We start from the raw sequence: 24332 nt of genomic DNA, 5'->3' as shown, positions 1-24332 counted from the left end.
AAATATCATAAAATTTTGTAAAGAGGCCTTTAAAGTTCAGACTCTGTGGGCAATACTGGACCCAAACAAGTCGGGTTTTCGGGTCGAATAAAACCGACCCGAGATCTGAAATACTCCTTTCCTTTGACAGATAAACCCTACCAAAACCTTGGCAACTTTCTTTCTCTGCCTCCTCCTCGTCAATTGCAATGGGGCATTAGATATTCCTTTTTAAATTTTCTTGTTCACGAAGCCAATCTCTTCCTCATAAATTATATTTACTCTTATAAACATTTTTGAATCACGAAGCCAATCTCTTCCTCGTCATTCTTAAATCTCTTTAAATCACGAAGAACACTAGTCTAGTCCCTTGGAGATTCCCAAGGGAGAAAATGGCTCAGAAATGTGCGATTGGTTTGATGTCAGCTCTAGCAGCTGCCGCTTCTCTCTCGAAATCGAATATCGCTTTTGCAGATGGACCTCTCAACTTCTCTGCCTTCTCCACTTCGACTCCTCAGCAGCAGCAGGGCTCTACTCCGCCGGCATCGGGATCTGCGAAAGATTCTTCTGTTCCTGGCGAAGAATCCGATGCTCCTCCACGGATTCGCAACGATAATCCGAGAACGACTTCCGCTGGGTTCGATCCGGAGGCGTTGGAGCGAGGTGCAAAGGCCTTGAAGGGGATTAACAACTCTGCTCACGCCAAAAAGGTCCCTATGAACTGAGATTGTAAATCTGTAGATAGTTCTGATTAATAATGTTTATGAAGATAGGTTTGAGCTAAAAAAAGATATTTTAACTGTTATGATTGGCCTCATGATTGAATGAATGTTTGGTTTCTGGTAGGTGTTTGAAAGTATTAAGACACAAGAAGAGACGAGGCAAGCTGAGTTTACTGCTAAGGCGCAAGAGTTCAAAGCTTTGCAATCCCAAGCTGAAGCTGTGAGTTCATCTTACTCTTAAGCTTATTTGTCAATATATTTTGATCACATGGTTTCAGTGTCTAGTACCTTAGAATAGTTGGGGGAGTTCTTGGTACGGCTTTTTAATTGCTTGTATTAATGTCTTCTTACAACTCTCTGTTTACCTACTAGAGTTGATTTTGCAACTTAGGCATAACCCATCTCTGTTATTAGAGTTTGAAGATTCCTGGTTGTAAAGTTATGTTCCTGAAGTTTTTTTTTTTCATTTTCACAGGAGAGGCAAAGGGTAATATACGAGGAACAGAAGAAACTTGCTCAGCACCAAGCGCAAACAAAAGCACAGATGGCCCGCTATGAAGATGAATTAGCAAGAAAAAGGATGCAGGCAAGCGATTCTACAAATGCTTTATTTATTTAACTTATATTCTCTCTAACACGTTATGCTGTATGTCTTGTAACAGGCTGAGAATGAAGCCCAGAGAACACGAAATCAAGAACTTGTGAAGATGCAAGAAGAATCATCAATCAGGAGGGAAGTAGCTCGACGAGCTACTGAGGAAGAGATTCAAGCACAGAGGCGACAAACGGAGAGGGAGAAAGCTGAGATTGAACGCGAGACTATCAGGGTCAAAGCTATGGCTGAAGCTGAAGGGAGGGCCCGTGAATCTAAGCTCTCTGAAGACGTCAACAGGAGAATGCTCGTTGATCGTGCAAATGCTGAAAGAGAAAAATGGGTTTCGGCCATCAACACTACATTCGATCACATTGGAGGTCTGACATTAGTGACACAGTATCTCTTTTTGCTTTAATTCATTCATAGTGGAAACTTTTGTATGTCAGTTTCACCATAGCAGTAATAAGTGTCTAACAAGTAACTTGTGAGTATAACTAGGCGTGTGTCTTCTCAATAGGTGATTGACTTTTTTTCCTTTTCTACTAGGTGGGTTGCGTATGATTCTAACAGATCAAAATAAGCTGGTTGTTGCTGTTGGAGGTATCACTGCTCTTGCAGCTGGGATCTACACAACGAGGTAAAGACTAAAAATGGTTTTAGAAGTCATTCATGAGTTCCTGTTGTTAAGGGCTGAGGAACTTAGTCAGTTTAATAAATTGCTTGTTGCAGAGAAGGTGCCAAGGTTATCTGGAGCTACGTGGATAGAGTCTTAGGCCAACCTTCTCTAATTAGAGAATCATCGAGAGGAAAATACCCTTGGTCTGGATCGCTTTCTCGTGTCTTTTCCACGTTGCGGGGTGGTGGTAAGGAGGCTGCATCCAAAAACGGAAAAGGGTTCGGTGATGTTATTTTGCATCCTTCCCTTCAAAAGAGAATCGAACAGCTAGCGAGCGCAACTGCCAACACAAAATCCCACCAAGCACCTTTCCGAAATATGCTTTTCTACGGTCCACCAGGAACAGGAAAGACAATGGCTGCCCGAGAGCTAGCTCGCAAATCTGTATGTATTCTCTCCATTTCTAATGCTTATAATTATTGTATCAGTTATGAAGAATAGATGCATCTCAGCTTCAAGAGAGATCTTAGTTCTAGATTTATTACTTTGATAATAACTCTCTTCATTTAACTTATTCAGGGTCTAGATTATGCGTTGATGACGGGTGGAGATGTTGCTCCACTTGGAGCTCAGGCAGTTACAAAGATACACCAACTCTTTGACTGGTCCAAAAAATCTAAGAGGGGCTTGTTGCTCTTCATCGATGAAGCTGATGCATTTCTGTGCGAGTAAGTCACAATTACGATATGGTAATCTTAACTCAGGGGTTTGGTTTCTATGTGTTAATTCGATTGCAAATTCAACAGGCGGAACAAAACATACATGAGTGAAGCGCAAAGGAGTGCACTAAACGCACTCCTCTTCCGCACGGGTGACCAGTCCAAAGACATAGTCCTAGCGCTTGCCACAAACCGACCCGGTGATCTAGACTCAGCTGTGGCTGACCGTGTCGACGAGACTCTTGAGTTCCCCTTGCCTGGAGAAGAAGAGCGCTTCAAGCTTCTTAACCTCTACCTAGACAAGTACATAACCAAGACTAATCTAAAAAAGCCGGGTTTGCTCCAAAGTCTTTTCAAGAAAGACCAGCAGAAGATTGAGGTTAAAGGCGTCACAGAGGATCTCCTCAAGGAAGCTGCCGCCAAAACAAAAGGGTTTTCAGGTAGAGAGATCGCGAAGCTGATGGCGAGCGTTCAAGCGGCTGTGTATGGAAGCGCGGACTGCTTGCTGGACGCAAACCTTTTCAGAGAGGTGATTGATTACAAAGTCGCGGAGCATCTACAGAGAAAGAAACTAGCTGGAACTGATACAGGTAACAAGAAATGAAATCGTATAAACTTGTCATCAACATAGGTAGATTTGAACCAACAGTTTGTCCTAAAAAACTCCAAACCCTGAGCACTGTTTTCAAAAGGGTTTATGCAAAGGAGAAAAGCTTTGGTTTTTTAAATTGTTTCTCCCTGTGATTCCAGAGGTGAGACTAGAGTTTGATGACTGCTTTATATTCTTTCTTCTTTGCCATTGCAATCTTGAGTTTATCTTTTTAAATCACTTTTTGGAAAATGAGGCAATACTGGTCTCTTTGTAAGATGAGCTTATTATATCAACTTTTTAATATATTAATAAAAGAAGCTTATTATATCTTGTTACCAGAAACACAATGTTATTAACCATCCAACATTATGTTTATCTTTCACTCACGAGCAATCACAACAACTTGCTTCCCAACGTTCTTACCATGGAAGAGTCCCACAAGAGCTTCGGGACCTTTCTCCAGTCCTTCAGCTACATCTTCCATGTACGCTATCTTCCCTTCTTTGATGCACGGGATCACAAACTCCAAGAACTTTGAGTACTTATCGTAGTAATCAAAGACTGCAAAGCCTTGAATGCGGATTCGCTTGTAGATTATGGTGGATAGGTTGTGCACACCTTCGTGGTTCTCGAGATTGTACTGTGAGATCATTCCACAGACAGCGATACGCCCGTGAGTGTTCATGTTTAAGAGCACTGCGTCTAGCATTTTGCCTCCTACGTTCTCAAAGTATATGTCAATGCCTTTGGGAAAACACCTGAAAACAAATAAGATAATCCGTCTTATATTAGATGCTGCTAACCAATCCTAACAGTTATAGACGTCTAAAATGGTTACTGAACCTTTTCAGAGCAGCAGTAAGGTCTTGTTCTTCCTTGTAGTTAAATGCATCATCAAACCCAAACTTGTTTTTGAGGAGATCAACCTAAGCAAAAGGAGTAAAGGACAATCATTCTCTTGAAGACAAAACCAAGACGCATAAAACTAGAGATGATGATAATTAGTAATGTCTCAAACCTTTTCTTTACTTCCAGCGCTTCCAACAACATAGCAACCCATCATTTTAGCAAACTGTCCCACAAGCTGGCCAACAGCACCAGATGCAGCCGACACATAGACTGTCTCTCCTTTCTTTGGAGAACAGACTTCATAGAATCCGGCATAGGCGGTCATACCAGGCATACCTGTGAGGAAGAGATAAAAAAAAGCCATGAAGGAGAGTAGTATATATCAAGACATAGCAGACCACTTCAGTTTAAAATTAAAACACAACATAACTAATCAACTCTGTCTCTAAGATTTGTGTAGTGGTTATGACTTTCAACTTCAGGATCTCTGTCTTAAGCCAAGAGTTTGTACCAACAAGCTACTTTTTTCTGACACTACCAAAGAAAAACAGGAGCAAGGCCGAGAAAACATACCGAGAAGACCAGTGTAGTAGGACAATGGAACATCAGTATTCTGGATCTTGAAATGCATGTCAGGAATAGGAGTAACAACACTGTACTCTTCCCATCCAACGATTCCCCACATTAAGTCACCTTCTTTGTAATCTGGATGCGTTGATTCTACCACTCTAGACACTCCAAACCCTAAGACTGGCTACACACCAAAAACACACACACAAATGAAACATTCAGCACAAGAGAGACAGAGGATCTTGAATCTTGATCCTATTCGAAGTTTGAAGATGAGTTTTCGTCTCATACCTTGCCGGGAGTGTAAGCTTGAGCAATACCAGAAGCAGCAGGCTTCCCCATGCGAGACCGCATGTAAGGATCGCAGGACAAGTATAGATTCTTCACAAGAAGCGAGTTAGACCCCTCTGGAAGCTTAAGCTCGACCGTGGTGGTGGTGATATCAAAGTCCGATTCCTTTGGGAACCCACTCACGTAGTCTCTCAGTATCACCTGCTTGTTCGTCACCGTGCTCATCGTTTTCTTCTCTGAAATTCACTTCTGAATACTGAGTTAACGTGAAATTGTTACTTTCTTTTTTTTCTGGAGGACTTGACTGCTTTTATAGTGGTTTTTCGTGTGGTTGTGAGCCACGATGATTTCAAGTATGATGTCACTGATGATTCACTACTTTCTACTTTTGTCATGTATACAAGTGTGAACGCGGCTTCAATTATTTTTCTCGTTTCTCATTCTTTCCACTTCGATAAATTTCAGTTCGTTCCTTTTCACATTTATTTTTTCTGCTTAACTTTTCTCACAAATCATTTTGTAAAGAATACATAGATTTTACATTGCAAGGTTGACAAAAAAAAGATTTTACGTTGCAAGACATTATTCTCTATTTATTTAGGCAGCTAACATAATAACTCTCGAGTCTTGAGTCTCTTGACACATGATTGTGTGGTGGTGCATCGTTGATGAGAGTTTATTTTCTTTAAAGAATCGTTGATGGGTTAATAGCACGAAGAAATGAGTGTTTCAGGTAGAACAATGATTAGTGGCGGAGCTAGGAATTCTTTTCACTAGGGTCAATGCTAATACACTAGTAATGTTAAAAATGTGCAATAATTAAGATTTTAATTTTAAACAAAGGGGTCAATAATTAAGATTTTAACAATCAAGGGGAGGTCAATTGTAGATGAGATAAATATTTTTTTTTTCATTTTATCCCTACAAACTTTCAATATAAACAACAAAATGTACAAGGGACACACTAAGCTACATCCAATAAATAACATTGAGATAGCTTATGACACATCGATAGAGGTTTTAACTATCACAGTATACTAAGGCTTCGATTGGTGACATGTATTTTTAAGGTTGATTTGCATTATGCAGTATAATTCGATGTAATTTGCAATAAAAATTATGTGATAAAAACTATAAATTTGTGTGGTAAGTTTACAGCAAAAATAAGAGTTATCAATACTATTACAATTAATGACTGGTAACGTTTTTGATCTATAAGTTGTAGTACAATTTTTATAAATAATTAAAAATACAAACTTATAAATATAAAGTATTTTAAAACAAATAAAACATTATACCATTGAAATAATAACTAATATGTTTAATATGTATAAAATAAAAATTTGACAGAAATAAGTTGTAATATATATTTTCAAAATTTATAATTACTAATAATAAAATTTATTGATAACCTTTTGTTATATAAATTGTAGTAAATACTATTTCAAATAAATAAAAATTATAAATATAAAATAATTACACTAATTACAAGCTTAATAAGAACTATAGATAAGAGAAAAAGCTCTATTAAACTAAAATTAGTGAAAGATACATAAACATATGTATTATATGTATATGTAATAGAAAAGATCTCATATAAACATATAACTTTATGTATGTACGTAACTTTAATTACCGAACATAATTAAAATGATTTATATTATAAAACAATTTGTTGAATAATTTAATTGGAAATAAGAATATTTATAAAAAGTTGACTAACAAAATACTTGTATACAATTGTTGATAATAATTATTAATTAACCAAAAGTAAATATTAGACAATTACCATATTTCAAAAGTTGATAAAATTATTTAAAACTAAAACAAATCATCAACAATGGGTTGGACCTAATAGTTTAGCGTTTGAAAAAGATTTTATTGTGCCTTTAAGTCGATTTCCGTTGAGAATTGAGAAGACATGTTTGCACCATATGTCCATATCTTGTCATTACCAACTGTTGCACCCGGTCTGGATAATTAGTTGGACCTAAAGCTCATATCACCTCTCGATTATTAAAAAAAAAACTAAAGCGAATCCATAAATTTTGTATAACGAATTTTGTGTCCATATTTATGATGGATCCAAAAAGTTACTCAAAGTTTTCCCTCAACTCCCTAACAACTTCTTTTAAATTGCTACATGCTTATTTCATTAATGATATTGTAAATCTCTTTTATTTATTTATACAATAATTACCCAGTATTGTTTATGTCTAAAAACTGTAATTTTAATTTTTTTTTGCAAAATTTAATCAATTTCTCTATAAAAAAAATAATTTTCTATAACAAAATTAATTTACAATATTGTTTACAAAGGATATGTATTAGTGGTAAGACTTCCCGCGAAATTGATAATTTAAATAAATTTATTCTGCAATATAATTTGTAAAAAAACCTCAGTATTATCAAATACATCTATTGCGCAAAATTTAAAATTTTAATTAAAAAGATAATTTTTTACTAACATTGAATGTACAAAATGTTTAAATTGGTACCATAGAAAAATAAAGTTCCTTACTGATTGTTAATTTTAAGTCATATTTTTTTTGCTGTTTTCTTTTATTTTTTTGGCCAGATTTGTTTTTAAAATCAACTGTTCTCTTTTATTAAAATTCATTTTTCCATGTCTTAGAATATATTTTTTTACACTAATAATTAAAATTCAAAATAATTTAACCAATGAAACTTAATTAATTAATAGACATGTGAGGGAGGAAAAAAAAAACAAATAAACAAATAGTAAGGAAAGAAGATGAAAACAAAAATTCAAAGTCACTCTGTTCCCGTCCCCTGCGTCAATCTTAAGCTGTCTTCGAGAACGCTCCCCCTCTCTCTCTCTCTATAAATCTCCTTCTCCGCACAGTGAAACACTCTCTTTTTCTCTCTCTCTCTAGATTTTGTCTCTCCCCTAGGGTTTTCGTCTCTTTCACTATTCACACTCAATCGAGGGACTCTACTGCGACTTTGCTCATCTCTCCGCCATGGCGGCCGAGAAGCTAAGAGACTTGAGCCAGCCGATTGACGTCGCTGTGCTCGACGCCACTGTTGCCGCCTTCTTCGTCACCGGATCTAAGGAAGAGGTTGTTCAATTTTCTCTGCGTTTTGTTTTTTGGACTTGGAACATTGAATTGGAGAAACGAGTAGGAGTCTCTAGGACTGTGTCGTTGTATAACGCTTCTTTTGGGGGCAAATTGAATCGTGCTTCTACAGCGTTTCAAGGAATCCGAGTTTTCTAATCTGGATTTCATTGTCTTAGCATGTACTGTATCTTCTATTTACTAGCAACACTTGAGGAGTGAAAGCTTGTATGGCTGTGTAAATTTTTTGATGAATGAATCCGTTAGTTATGCGTCAATGTCAATATTCAACTCATTTTGCGTCTGAGTTTTTTTTAGCTTGAATTAATCGAGCATTGTTTTCAAAACATGTACAGAGAGCTGCTGCCGATCAGATTTTGCGGGATTTGCAAGCTAATCCTGATATGTGGCTCCAAGTTGTTCACATTCTGCAGAACACAAAGAGCATGGATACCAAGTTTTTTGCTCTTCAGGTGAGTTTCATCATTCTTGTATTTATTACTTTAGTTATACATGCTCATCTTCTGATCTTTCCTTGGCGTAATCCTATATGATGGTTGCTGTTTTATCCAAACCATAAAAAATCCAGTTGCGAACAATCAAGTTGTTAGGCTCTGGCATTAGTTGATCATACGCTTGCTTTCAGCATTTTCTCATAGGATATGAAACTAACTCTCTGAATTTTTTTTTGTGATCCGTTCCCAGGTTCTAGAAGGTGTTATAAAGTACAGATGGAATGCACTTCCTGTTGAACAACGAGATGGAATGAAGAATTACATCTCGGAGGTCATTGTACAGGTATACACTTTTGGAGGCCTTAGTTTTTTTCACTGGATAAAACTAGGAGCTAACTGGTTTTACGATGATGTTGCCTTGCAGCTCTCGAGTAATGAAGCGTCTTTCAGATCGGAGAGGCTCTATGTCAACAAGCTAAATGTCATCCTGGTTCAGGTATCAGCATGCTTAGTCTATTTGGTTTGGTGGCTAACGCTTATGTATTTAGTTCCAACCCGAAGCTCAATCCACCTCATTGACCATTCTATCTCATGGCGTAAATTAATATATTGTGATACATGAACAGATTGTGAAGCATGATTGGCCGGCAAAGTGGACAAGCTTCATTCCTGATCTAGTTGCTGCTGCTAAAACTAGTGAAACTATCTGCGAAAACTGCATGATCATTTTGAAAGTAAGCATCTTTACCTGATTTTTTAATCAGCTCTAACTGGAAACAATAACATTTTTTCTTTTGTTAGCTCCTGAGCGAAGAGGTTTTTGATTTCTCAAGAGGAGAAATGACTCAGCAGAAGATTAAAGAGCTGAAACAGTCTCTAAACAGGCACGTCAGACTTTTTTTTAGAATCTTATATCCAAATTTTGTGAAATTCTTATTATTCAAACTCTTTTTAAGTATCTTGTATATGTTGGTTAAGAACTACCATTTATTTACCTGTTGATACTTTTTCTGGTGCAGCGAGTTTAAACTCATTCACGAGTTATGCCTATATGTCCTCTCAGCTTCTCAAAGACAGGATCTTATACGTTCAACACTGTCTGCGTTGCATGCGTATCTTTCTTGGATTCCGTTGGGCTACATTTTTGAGTCTCCTTTGGTAATATACTTAATATGCTAAAATAAGATAGAGATAATAGAATTAAGATTGATGTTAATCGGTACCACAATTATGTTGTTCTGATATCTGTTCCGGTTGTTTACAGCTTGAGACACTTCTCAAATTTTTTCCTGTGCCAGCATACAGGAACCTCACTCTACAATGTCTGACCGAGGTACTTCTGTTTTTTTTGTTGTTAATTTTCTTGTTGTCATTTGAATCTGTTATTTATCTATCGGCTTGAATTTGTCTGCTAGGTTGCAGCTCTCAATTTCGGAGACTTCTACAATGCCCAATATATCAAGATGTATACCATTTTTATAGGGCAGCTTCAGGTATAGTAGTTATTTCCATGTTTTGCTTTTATTTATACTATTATCTTTTTGTTCATTAACACTCCGATTCTTCTAGTTAGTATATGTAGTAATTCTGGCCTGATGCTCTTCACTTGTTCTCGTGTTTGCAGACAATTCTCCCACCGAATACAAATATCCCTGAGGCATATTCAAACGGAAGTGGTGAAGAAGAAGTAAGTGTTTTCTGTGCACTTAGTTTCGAGGCAGCCCTTTGACTTGAATAATTTATCAAGGTTATAACTGTGTGTGTGTGTTTATGTCACCTTTAGGCATTTATCCAGAACCTGGCACTTTTTTTCACTTCGTTTTTCAAGGTAAATCTTTTTCTTTGTTTGAGATATATATCTAGTATTTGGGTTACTGGAATTCTGGATATGTATAGTGATGGTTCACGGTTGTGTTTTAATGCTTCCAGCACTCCTCATCTATTTCCACTTTATATGCAGTTTCATATACGGGTCTTGGAGTCAACGCCAGAATTTGTTACCTTATTACTTGCGGGTCTCGAATATCTCATCAATATATCATATGTTGATGACACTGAAGTATTTAAGGTTTGTAAATTGCTGTTGCCAATATTGTTGATATTAAAACAGTTGTATATTTTGTTTTCCCCTTAGTAATCCTCTCATGCGCTTTTCACCCATCTGAAAAATGGCGAATTCTACTTGCGTGTGGAATGAGCAGGTTTGTTTGGACTACTGGAACTTGTTGGTTTCGGAGCTGTTTGATGCGCATCATAATTCTGATAACCCTGCGGCAACTGTGAACCTGATGGGATTGCAGGTAGGATGATTCCTTGACTAAAACGGATCGCTTTTTAAATTTTTACAGAAGGTTGATACTATAGATGTATATTTGTATATTAGTTTAACTCCTTACTTTATTTGGGTTATAACTTTTGGCTTGCATATTTCCAGATGTCTTTCGCTCCTGGTATGGTTGATGGCCTTGGCTCTAAAGTCATGCAGCGGCGTCAACTTTATTCTAACCCAATGTCCAAATTAAGAGGGTTAATGATTAACCGCATGGCAAAGCCTGAAGAAGTGCTTATTGTTGAAGATGAAAATGGTAACATAGTTCGTGAAACTATGAAGGACAATGATGTTCTTGTCCAGTATAAGGTACTGATTTCTTTGTCCAGGTCATATTACTCTTCTTTAGAGAGGTTATATATATACCCAGTTAGTGCTATGAATTCGGGGAAATTGTCTAAATCCGCAGTGTACCTCTTTGATGTTTTTCCATTAATTTCTTGTTCCATTAATTACAGATAATGAGGGAGACATTAATCTACCTCTCACACCTTGATCATGATGATACTGAGAAGCAGGTACGGTGTTAACCATGATGATACTGGTTTAAGCATATTCGTTTTGTGATAAATATTGTGGATTAACAGTTGGGGTTAGGGGTTTATGATCGAATATGTGTTTTTTGAAAGAGTATTGTCTTATTTCGTGGGGAAACAATCACTAGTACCCTAAATTTAGCAATTTTAACGTGGGGGAAGTTTTTAGGTACGAGTTGCCTCTAATCACCTTTTAGTCTGTTTCATGCTGTTACTGAACTTCTGATTGTCCCTTTAAAAGATGTTGAGGAAGCTAAACAAACAACTAAGCGGGGAGGAATGGGCATGGAACAATTTGAATACACTGTGCTGGGCTATTGGGTCTATTTCTGGATCTATGGCAGAAGATCAGGTACAGCCTTCTTTTTTTTCACAAAAAATGGAAATTGTTGTTGATGCAGTTCTTCCATCTATTAGCTAGTATATTTTATTCGCTTTGAAAATATTGGCATTTTTCAAATTTAATCTTGTTTGTTTTCTCTCATTAGCCCAACACATTTATCAGTATGTGCTTGATTTTAATCTTGTTTGTTTTCTCTCATTAGCCCAACACATTTATCAGTATGTGCTTGATTGCTTCTTATTGTGTTCTGAGACGGTGTGTTCAACCTTTCGATTCTGTGCCAACGAATGAATTAAGCTACATGTTTTATTTTTTTCAGGAAAATAGATTTTTGGTGATGGTCATTCGCGATTTGTTGAATTTATGTGAGATTACCAAGGGAAAAGACAATAAAGCTGTCATTGCTAGCAACATTATGTAAGTTTGGTCCTTCATATTTTGTTGAATTTCTTCCTGGGTTGTTGTACTTCTGTTATGTTGTTTATTCGATCTTTCATGGCTGGATCAGAGTTATGCATACTAAACTGAAAGATTCTGCTTTGTTGCAGGTATGTAGTTGGCCAATATCCAAGGTTCTTAAGGGCACACTGGAAATTTCTAAAGACAGTTGTCAATAAGCTGTTTGAATTCATGCACGAGACACATCCTGGTGTTCAGGTAGACCTCCAAACTTTAAAATTTCTGAGATACAGTTAGTTATTCGGCTGGAATTTTTTTAAAAATGTAGTACTCCGAGAATAAGATTCATATCTGCCCAAGCTTGAATCTGACTCTTTTCTGGTCCTAATGTTTATGTTCCTTTTCAGGACATGGCCTGTGATACATTTTTGAAAATTGTTCAGAAATGCAAGCGTAAATTTGTTATTGTTCAGGTTTGTATCGCTATGTTCAATTCACCTTTCTTATCCTTCCATTAGCTAAATGAGCTCGTAGTTATGTAGTTCATTGTGCTTCCAGGTTGGAGAGACTGAACCATTTGTATCTGAACTTCTATCTGGCCTTGCAACTACTGTCCAAGATCTTGAGCCTCATCAAATTCACTCATTTTATGAGTCTGTAAGTTTTTCATATGCGTTTCTAGTTTGCCAATTAGAGCTATTTCTCTATTGGGATTTCATGGTTTTCCTGTCTCCAGGTTGGTAGTATGATCCAGGCAGAATCAGATCCTCAGAAGAGAGATGAATATTTACAGAGGTTGATGGCACTTCCAAACCAGGTATGTTAATTAAAAGATGTGGCTGCTCAACTGTTGTTTACGTAGTTGGCTAAAACTGTTATAATGTAGAAATGGGCAGAAATCATAGGACAGGCACGCCAGAGTGTAGAATTCCTCAAGGATCCAGATGTGATACGTACAGTGCTTAATATTCTACAGGTCTGATTTCTTACCTATTCCTCATAGTGCATTTTTATATCATCATGGCATCTTAATAGTCGAGTTTCTGCGTCTGCTGGTGTTTAGAAAAATGATTTTATTGCAATGTATAACTATTACCATGTGTTTTTCCATGCAGACCAACACTAGTGCTGCTACTTCCCTAGGAACGTTCTTCTTATCCCAAATCTCCTTGATATTCATGGATATGTTGAATGTGTACAGGTAAGTAAATTCATGGTACATCATTATAGCCTCTAATAGTTACAGTATTCCTTGTGATACTTTAGTTGTGGGCTCAGTTTATTTTCTTCATGGCTGCACCAGAATGTACAGTGAGCTTGTGTCAACCAGCATTACTAATGGAGGGCCATATGCTTCGAAGACATCTTTTGTAAAACTCTTACGGTATGTTTTGTTGTATGCATCACGTACACAATTCTTTATGCCCACTATTTGACACTGTAATAACTATATATTGTAATGCTTTGCTTGTACAGATCTGTTAAGAGGGAAACCCTAAAGCTGATAGAAACCTTTCTAGACAAAGCTGAAGACCAACCGCACATAGGGAAACAATTTGTGTCTCCAATGATGGAATATGTACTTGCTGACTATGCAAGGAATGTGCCTGATGCTAGGGAATCAGAAGTTCTTTCACTTTTTGCAACGATTATAAACAAGTATGCCTCTTATTGGTTAATGCCTGCCATAGTAATTAAAGATGTCTACCATCTGCGTAATTCTGGATTGCTACAAGATTTGATTCCAAACTTTACTTCTCAGGTACAAGGCAACAATGTTAGATGACGTGCCAAACATATTTGAAGCTGTATTCCAGTGTACATTGGAGGTAATAGGATTATTTCTTTGTTACTCACATTACAGCCTTTTTTTTAACGAGGAGACATGGCACTTTCATTGTGGTGACTAGTGAAAGACTTGATGTAGTGTAGGTTGAGAAGTTAATCCTGTTTTCACCTACCTTAGATTTGATTTTTAATTGGAAGTGGGAGGTGCAGTATGTGATTGGAGTTTATTTTTTAATCTTCTTTTGCAGATGATAACTAAGAACTTCGAAGATTATCCGGAACACCGGCTCAAGTTTTTCTCATTACTCCGTGCTATTGCTACATTTTGTTTCCCGGCCCTGATAAAGCTGTCGAGTCAGGTTGGTGAATATATTCTTGCATATATTTGTTTCCTTGGTGTGATCTAAGGAGACATGGCATTATTTCTAAGGCTTGTCTCATTATTCGGATATCTTACTTACTGTCTTTGTCATTTTGCATCAGCAACTGAAGCTAGTGATGGATTCCATTATCTGGGCATTTAGACATACTGAGAGAAATATCGCTGAAACTGGGCTTAATCTTTTGCTTGAGATGCTGAAGAACTTTCAGGTTTGGTGTTTGTTTCCCTTGTTTTTACTCTGTGGTTGTGCTATATATATTTAGTTCCTTGGTGTCTAACATTTACCTCTGATTGTGACAGCACTCTGCGTTCTGTAATCAATTCTTCCGGTCGTACTTCGTACAAATCGAGCAAGAAATATTTGCTGTTTTGACTGATACATTTCATAAACCTGGTTTCAAGCTGCATGTGTTGGTGCTGCAGCATCTGTTTTGCCTGGTAAAAACAGTCTCTTCTCTCCCATCTTTAATCTTATTGTTGGCCTTTTTAAGTATGCTTAGAAATGGGTAGGTTGTATATAAGCTTAGACGTTTGTTTGATTATAAATTTAAAGGCTGAGAGCGGTGCTTTAACGGAACCTTTGTGGGATGTTGCAACTGTACCTCACCCGTATCCGAACAATGCCGTCTTTGTTCGTGAATACACTATTAAGCTGTTGAGCTCTTCATTCCCCAACATGACTGCTGCAGAGGTAAGTAGAAAAACTAAAACCAGTTTCATTTTGATTCTTCTTCTTTCTCAAAGTCTTCTGATATTGAATAATCATTTGATTTACACATACAGGTCACACAATTTGTTAATAGACTTTACGAGTCGAGAAATGACCCGTCCGAATTTAAGAAAAACATACGCGACTTCCTTGTACAGTCCAAGGAATTTTCCGCTCAGGTTACTATTAACTCTTCTTTGACGAATCTTTTCATTCAATTGCTTTTAAGAAATCGAAACTAATAGGGTGGAATATTAAATCAACTTTCAGGATAACAAAGATCTGTATGCTGAGGAAGCAGCAGCGCAGAGAGAGCAAGAGCGTCAAAGAATGCTTTCGATCCCTGGCCTTGTTGCTCCTAACGAGATTCAAGACGAGATGGTTGACTCCTAAACAAAAACAAGAAGGCTGCAACAAGTGAAGAAAGCTTTACCATTTTCATAGGTTTTGGAATGAGTGGAGAGTTGAGAAGAGACGTTGTTTTCATCACCCTGCTCTGCCTTTTTTTCGAAACCTTGGTAGTTCGATTTTGAGGATTGGAGAAGCCAAGAAAACAGAGATCTTTAGGGGGTAAACTGGTGTCTTTCGTTAGTTAATTGGTTATAATATAGATTTAAAAACGTTAGGGCTCTTCTCTAGTAACATGGTTGGCTGATTATTGCTTTGCTTTAAATATATTAGACAAGTTATTGGGTGTTTTTTTGTTAAATTACTCGAGTGACATTGTTTATCTCTATTATTAGTTATTAATTAATAGAAAGGTGTTCTTTTTCTTTATTTGTCAAAACTCAATATAACTTTTAAAGTGTTGACAAACTGCGTGGACTGACCGTGGTATGAAAATCACAAGGGCTACGTAGGAAGATTAGCATGAGGTTTTGTCATACGTAGTTAACATTCATGAGTTATTAAAAAGAATTGGTGTAATATATAGTTTTTTTTGGGATGAAAAAAAAATAGTTTTTATTAAAAAGTAAAAATGAAAATGAAATAATAGTTTTTTTTTGGGATGGAAAAGTCGTGGTTCATGTAGTCCACGTTGAAAAGCCCACAAGCTTTATAAATAGTTATGGCCCATAATCCGCAAATAGTGAGAGGAATGAATGTTGGCTAATAATAATATTCAAATTGAAAAAAAGATTCCGTGGGGGGGAGGACTAGTTCGTGAAGTCCTTTAGACCGAACGCGTAAATCATCATTCCCTTGAATCTCTCTCTCTCTCTCTCTGTAAATTTCGTCACCGTCTCCTCCAAATCTATCTTCGTCGCCTTCATCTGTCCTCCTCCTCTGCTTCCATAACAAGAGGAAACACAAAAGACAAAAAAAAAAAAAAAAAATTGGTATAGAAGAAGCGATGGGACAAGCATTTCGTAAGCTATTCGACACATTCTTCGGCAATCAAGAGATGAGGGTAACGCTTCATCTCTCCATGCTTCCTTACTTTTTGCAGTTATGTGGATTGTTTGTTTTATTTCCTGGGGCTGTTTTGAATGGATCTCGTGTTCTTTATCGTTGATATGTGACATAAACAAATTGATGTGACATGATTGATTGAATAGAGAATTTGAAGAAATATATTTTGAATCTTTATGTGATTGGTCAAATGGCAGGTGGTAATGCTGGGGCTGGATGCAGCTGGCAAAACTACTATTCTCTACAAACTTCACATTGGTGAAGTTCTCTCTACTGTTCCCACCATTGGTAACAATCTGTCTACTTGTAATGTCTCAACTAATAATTAGTGGGGGTTGATTCCTTTGCTTTTAGATACATCTTTGGTGGAAGATGTTAGATCCATTCTATTAACGCCTTACAAACAAAAAATTTGATTGTTATTTAGTAATTAAACAGCTGCTTTTGCTTTAATGAGACGAAAGTTGGGATCAGAATGGATATATTCTCCTCCCTCATTTGATTGTAGCATTCTGTAACGATGCCGCCAAATATATATGTTTGTGATGCCTTTTACTGCTCAAGCCATGTGTGTAAATTCTCTTGTGCCATATAAGCAGTTATGAATGATAGATGATACGCAGACATCTTTCAAATTTTGGTACGCAGGATTCAACGTTGAGAAAGTTGAGTACAAGAATGTGATGTTCACGGTTTGGGATGTTGGTGGCCAAGAGAAACTCAGACCTCTTTGGAGGCACTACTTCAACAACACTGATGGACTTGTACGCTTCTTCTCTTGGCATTTTGGTTTTAGTCAGATTGTTTTGCCAATCTCTATGTTTGGCATATGTTATTCTCATCTTTGGTTATTATGATATTTGCAGAGTATAATATATATTGCTTGGCTCAACTTTGAGATCTTTTTTTAAACTGACCATGGTCTAAAGTGTACTCTAACATGCGCTTGCTTGCAGATATACGTGGTAGACTCTTTGGACCGAGAGAGGCTTGGGAAAGCAAAACAAGAATTTCAGGTTCTTTTCTTTTTATCTTAGATTTTTCAGAAGACATTATTAGCTGGATAGTTACTTAACCTGCTCTCTTATTTCCTCAGGAGATCATAAAAGACCCATTCATGCTCAACAGTATCATTCTCGTCTTTGCAAACAAACAAGACATGGTAACATCGAGCTTTTGATCTTGTTTCTTTCTGGTTGGTTATTCCCTGTTCTATGTTTTACCAATTCCTCAATTGACTTAATGTTAGAGAGGAGCCATGTCACCGAGAGAAGTATGTGAAGGGTTAGGCTTATTTGATCTCAAGAACAGGAAGTGGCACATACAAGGAACTTGTGCTCTTCGCGGGGACGGGCTTTATGAAGGCTTGGACTGGTTATCATCTACCCTTAAGGATGTCAAAGCCGCTGGATTCACCTCCGTTGGACCCTCCTTTTAACTCTTTTCACCTGGTAATATATGAAAACAACCTGATAATCCACCAAGCTAAATAGTCTCAGTGACCTTGAGTTCTTGAAAATGATGTCTTTTCTCCTTGCAGGTTGTAAAGCAGTTATCACACAAAAATCAGAATCTCTAAATACTTTTGTTAGGGAAAGAATCCTCCTCCTCTCATGGTGCCAACATTACAATATACTGAATTTGACTACTTTTTTTTTCCATTTTATTTTGGATCATGCTGCCATGAGAGCGCTTTCACTGTATATTCTTTTGATGAAATTTGTTTCATCTCTAAACGTTCCCTTTTTGGGTCATCTTTTGTCCGATTGAAATTTAGTTTATAACATTCTTTTGAAATCATTATTCTATTTTTATATCAAGTATATAACATCAAAGCTGTATATATAAGGAAAACATCATTACGATACTTAATAATGATTATATATTAGTCTTCTTATTAATTTTCTTTTTATAAAAATGTCTTCATTGTTATTATAAGAAAAAAGGCGATCGAAAGTCCACTTCATTTGAGGGATTACATATATTTCTTTCCATTTTTAATAAGTTGGTGCAAGGGAATAGGCTGACCACCTGTACTCTAATTTGGGAGGATAAAAACCATGTGTGAAATATATACCATCTTCTCTTGCATCCCAATAGTTTTTCTTACCATAATGGACAATGAGACCACCACCTTCATATGCCTTAAACAATGCATAGTACTCGAAACCAGGTCCCTGCCATAAGCCACAAATGACTTCAGTCTTGAAAATACTTTCATAAAAACTGAAATCATAGGTTTGCCCATGACTCAAGAAATGATCGCCTAGATCATCTTCGTCGGAGACACAATGGACCCTGAGAATGGTGTTTGGTTGAAGAGAGTTGTTAAAATGTACAGAGTCTTTCGGAAAAACCGCTCCATTACTCAACTCAGCACACAATGCAATGATAATCAAAAAGCATGAGAGGCGGCGAGTCATTGTTTTGATTTATTGATTTGTTCTATATTTTAAAGTTGGTATATATTAGAAAGAAGATATAAACTCTTGACTTCTTAAAAGTGTTTCATGAAGTAACGTTCATGAAAAAAAAAAAAAAAAAAAAGTAACGTTCATGCATTAAGTTTTGTCCCTTTTTGCATCTTCTTAAAACGAGTAATATACTTGCCATAATATGAAAAAGGAGTCAATGGTCAATTCCGCATTTTCTACATGCATTAATGGTGTGATTGTGTTTTCTTTTCCACGTATACATATAATGTATGATAAATATTATTTATTTTATTGGGAATTATATTCATAAATAAATGCAAAATTTCTTAAAAATAAAGAAGTTGAAAGTTTATACCATTTAAAGCTTCAATAAATAATCATAAAACTGAAATTTCCAGTGTACACCATCTAAGCTTCTATACATAATCATACATTTTCAATATATTAAATTATTACTGTTTGACTAATGACTTAGATATACTTTTCTTCATTTATCATAATACTTTTTGTCAAATATGTGAATATTATTTTGGGGTTGCCAAAAATAACTTATAACTTTTTTTTATAAAAATGTAAAATCAATCAAATGCAAAAATAATCTAATTAGTTAATAAAATTATCATTTATTCATTTATGACCAAACAAAACTTAGAAAATTTTATAGTTAAGTGTGGATAAGATAGAGTAGTGGACTGATGAGTGATATATCGGAAAATAATTCTTAATATAATGAACAATATATAATTTTGTAAAAAAAAATTTTGAAAAAGATAATGAGTTTGAATTCAAAATATATTTTAAACTACATGTTTGCCTGCGGTTTTGGTGGTAGAAATATTATACGAAGAAATATATTATGTTTACAATATAACTTTTGAATAATAATTAGAAAAATTTTAAATTAATTTTTTAATTTCAAATAGTTTGATGAAAAAAATGTCAGTACTATATTTTTAGAAAACTGTAATACTTAAGGATAACTGAATAAAATTAATCTATAAGTCACCTAAATTATCTCTTACATGTAAATCAACATTTTAATTGGTTTAGATAATTGGTTGTAACATTATTGTAGAATTATTTTTTATTTTGTTTTAACACGTGAAAAAACTTAAATTACTTTAGCTGTCAAGAAAAAAAAAGAAAAAAAATATTTTTGTAACTCCAAAATGACCAAAATGATGGTAGGAGGTTTTTATCTAAAATTTTTCAGTTCAAAAGATATTTCGTTAACTCTCTGGATTGTAAAACTATATAGTTGATTGTGAACATCTTCATCATTATTTATACATGTTATTTGATATATATATATATACAATGTAAATGTTACGTTACAAATGATAAAATAATAAAAAAAAAATATTAACAAGAAAATATTTTGTAAAATATAAAACATCATGAAGCAAATATGATGTAAAATAAACTAAACTAAATAAATATAGAAAATAATTATAAAATAGTTGATTACTGCAATTATAGAGGTAAAATATATTTGGTGAAGCAAAAAAATAAATATTGCAACCCTAAAATTTTTCATGTGTATATAAATATTAACAAGCTACTCCTAAATAAGCACGGCTTGTATATAAATATTAACAAGCTACTCCTAAATATTAGGATTTTACTAGATATATCTTTTTTGGTGCAAATGTTAAGTTTTACTAGATATATCTATCTATATTATTAAAAGAGAAGTACAAAATAGAAATACCCATTAGTTTTACCACTTATTTACATTAAAATGCCATTGAGATATTTATTGAACCTATATTTAAGCATGCTTGTCTTTTCCTAATTTAAATAATAGATTTAAGCATTTAATGTCTTTCCAAAATTTAAATAATAGATTTCTTTTATCAAATCATAACCAAAATAAATTTTCTAATGTATTTTGTATTAACATATTCAATATTTTTAATATTTATAAGTAATAAATAAAAAAATAAAAAATCACACATCATAATCAATTTATATAACATATAAATAAAATATAAAATAGTTTATTCATATATTAGTATAATGCTTTCACAATATAAGTCCAATTAGTTATAAATATTGGATTTGTTTATATTATACATTGTGATATAATAGATGATTAAAATCACAAAATATAATTATTCAAAGTAATAAATGAAATTGTTATGTTTAAAAATGTTATATTAACAAATGTGTAGTAAATATTCATACGGTCACGGGTCAAGCTCTAGAAATAAATAACAACAGCAAGATTATTTTTCTTTATCAAATTTATTTTAATAGAAATTATAGTTCCAAATATGTTTATATATTTTATGTACTTATAAATTTATTTTCTTTGTCTTTAAGGAAACTTAGATTTTGAAATTGGAAAAAATATGACCACCTCTATATTATTTTAATTAGGAAATTTAAAATTTATATCAAAATATTTTATTAAAATTTTAATTTTAATTTTTATTATAGCTGCAAAGATTAATTTTCAATATAAATTTATGTTTCAATATTACAAATGCATCATTTAATATAAACAAAAAAAACTAAAAACATAAAAGAAATATCCGCCCGGTCGGGCGGGTCAAGATCTAGTCTATAAGTTAAGTGATAAAACATAACCATGCATGTGTACGCGAATAAATGACTATTGGAGCCAAAAGCTTCATACACATTTGAGTTTTAAGATTATAATTTATACATATAACTTTAAACGCTCTCTCTCCATTTCTTGTGTGTTCATCATATCTTTTAAGAAAATGTATCCAATTGTTTTCTCCATTCAATAATCAAAGATAATATGTTCAACATATCGTTTTGCTTCGACACTTTTCTAGAGATGTTACTTTGATTTTTAGCCGCATGTTCTTTGAGAAATGATTCAGTTTAAAAATCGGTTGTCAACCAGCAACGAATGCAAACCAAGTAGTAAACTGAATTTACTGATGTTGTGGAATCTGATTTAATTGAGTTATAAATCGTTGTAACTGAGTCTACTATTTGTTTATCTTTGGATGTTTATATCGTTAAGAAAAGGTTGATTAATTAATTTTTGCTCTTTCTTGCGGAAAAAAATGATTAATTTTAGTTTTGTTACATAATAAATGGTAAATGAAAATGTTGGTTTCGGTAGCATCGGCACGGGACGAGCAAACATGAAACAACAAAGGGAAAAATGTATTTAAACTGGAAGCAGATATGGGACGTGAACAAGCAAGAAAGCACAACAAGATGGTGAACCAGCAGAAGAATTTCCAATGTTTGAAGTAACCTTTAGTTTATGATTATATATTGTCCATTTACTTAGTGAACTTTTAACCTTGATTTCATATAATTTCAAATGAGGTCATTACAAAGAGGTCAACAAACTTGTCAAAACAGAAAGGAGAAAAATACAAACAACAAATACAAGACTTATGAAACTAGTGTGAAGTAAGATGAGAATCAATCAGGAATCTTCATGGATTGAATATACTGAAACCAAATGCCAAGATAGATTGGTGAAGTGATTGTCGAAAAGTTGAGGTGTCTTTGGTGCGAGTTAGTGCTTGAGAGTAATAAGAACATATCGATGCATGTTATATATATATATTTGAACCAAAAAAATGTTATATATATAACAAGTTACACGTGAATCTTATAATTTTACTGATTAAATATAAGTTAAGTTTAGACCAAAAAATATAAGTTAAGTAGCAAAAACATAACCATCTGAACTGTACCTGAAATTTAGAGGACCCCATTCAAAGTAAAATATAGAATCTGATTCTTTACAATAAACAATATCAACAATAATATATAATAGTAAAAGTAATTTAACATAAGTTTTGAAAAGGTAATCTATTTTCTTTTACGTGAAAATCACAAGACTTTTTCAAAAACAAAATGTGCAAAATAGTTGCTTCTCTATTCATAAAAAAAAATCAAGAAATTGCTTCGTGATAAATAGGAAAATACATTTACTTAATATTAATTTTACATCAATTGTATCTAAATCTTGGGCCCATATATATAGACGATAATAAGCAATTTCTCAAACTGAAACCTATTGAAGATCTTTCCTAATTTTGTTTCTTAATTTGAGATTTTATTCAAACCAAAAGTATCATCAAAGAAAATACATAATTTTCAAATTTTCTGACTCAGACAACAACGAAAAAAAGAAACACGTTTTTGAATCGCCACACTACTCTGCAATCTGATTATTACCAGGCAGTATCAGCAACGCAGCTCTGTTGTTACTGCTCTTTATAGAAAGTTCCTTCACCATCTTCACGAGTTGCCTCATGCTAACATCTCCCAAGTTCTCTTCATCAGTCTCCACCTTTTTCTTCTTCTTTGTCTCATCGTTGCTCTCTCCATTATCACTATCGTTAACAATATTCATTTCCATGCTGTTCTCCTTGTTCGTAGTACCGACATTGTCCACCTTCATAGCCGATTTCTTTGATGCTGATTTGTCTGGTCTTGGAAACTGAGATTGATTCTGCTACACATTATTATAATGGAGCCGTGTTCACTATAGCCTCTTCAAGCGGAAGAGGAGGAGACGTTGGAGCAGTTACAGAACTTTCTTATTCAAAAAGAATCATCTCGGCGTCAGCAATATGATCGTATGTTCCAGGACAGAATTATCACCACAAAACGCATTATATAACCACAAAACGCATTATATACCAACCAGTTCACCTGATCAGAAGCATTGCAAGAGAGAAAAGGCATTGTATCTAACTAACCAGCTGAATTCTTCTCATGTACAGATACTTTTTGTTCTGTTTCTTCAATCTTCTCATGTTTACCCAAAGTTTCTGTAATCTTCAAACTCAGGTCAGCCATACATTTCTCTAGCAGCCTGGCTGATCTCCTTGTGTTGTACGCCGACTGAACCAATTCACCCTTCTTACTTTCCAAAACTTTGCTGCTACAAGAAGTTTCTCCTGGATCTTTCCTTGTGCTCTGTGCTGCAGGAGTTTTAGCCACATTAGCTTCAAACTTGACATTGTTGGTCTTAGCTTCTTGAGCAACATTTTCTTGGTCCATTTCTCCGTCAAGAGACTTCTTGCTCGCCAAACGACAAGAACGGTTCACCAACTGTGATGATGATGGCTGAGGTTCAGCTTTTACTGATGTCTTCCTTCGAGTTGTTCTAACTGCCGTATTTGGAGGCAGCTTTGCTACACTGGTTGGCGACTGAAGAACATTGGAGTCTGACCGATTCAAGTATTCTTCAAAACCGTCAACCTGTAAAATTATAAAACAAAAAAAAAGAATCACATAAACAAAGCATTAGTGGTGAAACTCCTGCAAATGCATATTGAGTAAGAGAACAGAATCTATGTGCGTTCAACAAATCAGAATAGTGATCTAACAACACAGACGTGGAGGTAAACTCCCGCCTCGTTACTAATATTGTATCTGCCATAAAATGCAAGTAATATTCCCAAAAAAGGATACCGGAAAAATACAGTTACTTAGCATTTAGTTGTGGGCCATGAACTGTAAAGCCCATCTAAAACCGTAAATTGCATAGTCTTAGTTTTCTGATATTTTATAAAAAGCT

At 34.8% G+C, this 24332-nt stretch overlaps 6 protein-coding genes across 6 annotated transcripts; 3 read left to right on the top strand and 3 right to left on the bottom strand.

Annotated features, from left to right (window-relative positions):
- The first annotated feature begins 155 nt into the window (after nucleotides 1-155).
- LOC106371936 (ATPase family AAA domain-containing protein 3-B-like) lies at nucleotides 156-3548 on the top strand. The gene is made up of 8 exons (XM_013812051.3): nucleotides 156-689; nucleotides 826-921; nucleotides 1177-1287; nucleotides 1364-1673; nucleotides 1843-1933; nucleotides 2026-2356; nucleotides 2492-2640; nucleotides 2719-3548. The coding sequence occupies exons 1-8, from the start codon at nucleotides 372-374 to the stop codon at nucleotides 3233-3235; spliced, it is 1923 nt and encodes a 640-aa protein (XP_013667505.2). The 5' UTR covers nucleotides 156-371; the 3' UTR covers nucleotides 3236-3548.
- LOC106371937 (NADP-dependent alkenal double bond reductase P2-like) lies at nucleotides 3508-5225 on the bottom strand. Its single transcript, XM_013812052.3, has 5 exons — nucleotides 4934-5225; nucleotides 4646-4826; nucleotides 4242-4408; nucleotides 4067-4149; nucleotides 3508-3981 (listed from the first exon to the last, which is right to left on the bottom strand). Exons 1-5 carry the CDS (start codon nucleotides 5156-5158, stop codon nucleotides 3603-3605), a joined length of 1035 nt encoding a protein of 344 aa, XP_013667506.2. The 5' UTR covers nucleotides 5159-5225; the 3' UTR covers nucleotides 3508-3602.
- Nucleotides 5226-7708: 2483 nt separating this feature from the next.
- Nucleotides 7709-15721, top strand: LOC106371964 (protein EXPORTIN 1A-like). Its single transcript, XM_013812088.3, has 32 exons — nucleotides 7709-8016; nucleotides 8370-8486; nucleotides 8719-8811; nucleotides 8893-8964; nucleotides 9095-9202; nucleotides 9270-9352; nucleotides 9488-9626; nucleotides 9733-9801; nucleotides 9884-9961; nucleotides 10093-10155; nucleotides 10252-10296; nucleotides 10429-10536; nucleotides 10670-10768; nucleotides 10903-11106; nucleotides 11256-11315; nucleotides 11575-11685; nucleotides 11996-12093; nucleotides 12225-12333; nucleotides 12483-12548; nucleotides 12634-12732; nucleotides 12812-12892; nucleotides 12962-13051; nucleotides 13191-13276; nucleotides 13379-13459; nucleotides 13552-13734; nucleotides 13838-13904; nucleotides 14112-14222; nucleotides 14347-14454; nucleotides 14546-14683; nucleotides 14799-14936; nucleotides 15029-15133; nucleotides 15225-15721. Exons 1-32 carry the CDS (start codon nucleotides 7918-7920, stop codon nucleotides 15345-15347), a joined length of 3231 nt encoding a protein of 1076 aa, XP_013667542.2. The 5' UTR covers nucleotides 7709-7917; the 3' UTR covers nucleotides 15348-15721.
- A 387-nt stretch (nucleotides 15722-16108) lies between these two features.
- Nucleotides 16109-18170, top strand: LOC106370507 (ADP-ribosylation factor 1-like 2). Its single transcript, XM_013810507.3, has 7 exons — nucleotides 16109-16365; nucleotides 16565-16655; nucleotides 17016-17131; nucleotides 17324-17383; nucleotides 17464-17529; nucleotides 17617-17818; nucleotides 17908-18170. Exons 1-6 carry the CDS (start codon nucleotides 16309-16311, stop codon nucleotides 17803-17805), a joined length of 579 nt encoding a protein of 192 aa, XP_013665961.2. The 5' UTR covers nucleotides 16109-16308; the 3' UTR covers nucleotides 17806-17818; nucleotides 17908-18170.
- LOC106370784 (S-protein homolog 8-like) lies at nucleotides 18049-18879 on the bottom strand. Its single transcript, XM_013810772.3, has one exon. It carries the CDS (start codon nucleotides 18788-18790, stop codon nucleotides 18365-18367), a length of 426 nt encoding a protein of 141 aa, XP_013666226.2. The 5' UTR covers nucleotides 18791-18879; the 3' UTR covers nucleotides 18049-18364.
- Nucleotides 18880-22958: 4079 nt separating this feature from the next.
- Nucleotides 22959-24300, bottom strand: LOC125579009. The gene is made up of 3 exons (XM_048742189.1): nucleotides 24289-24300; nucleotides 23537-24013; nucleotides 22959-23258 (listed from the first exon to the last, which is right to left on the bottom strand). The coding sequence occupies exons 1-3, from the start codon at nucleotides 24298-24300 to the stop codon at nucleotides 22959-22961; spliced, it is 789 nt and encodes a 262-aa protein (XP_048598146.1).
- Nucleotides 24301-24332: the final 32 nt, after the last annotated feature.

Source organism: Brassica napus, chromosome A10 (genome assembly GCF_020379485.1).
Source record: "Brassica napus cultivar Da-Ae chromosome A10, Da-Ae, whole genome shotgun sequence".
NCBI lineage: Eukaryota > Viridiplantae > Streptophyta > Magnoliopsida > Brassicales > Brassicaceae > Brassica > Brassica napus.
Note: the sequence above shows the minus strand (reverse complement) of the source record. Positions and strands in the feature narration are given on the sequence as shown.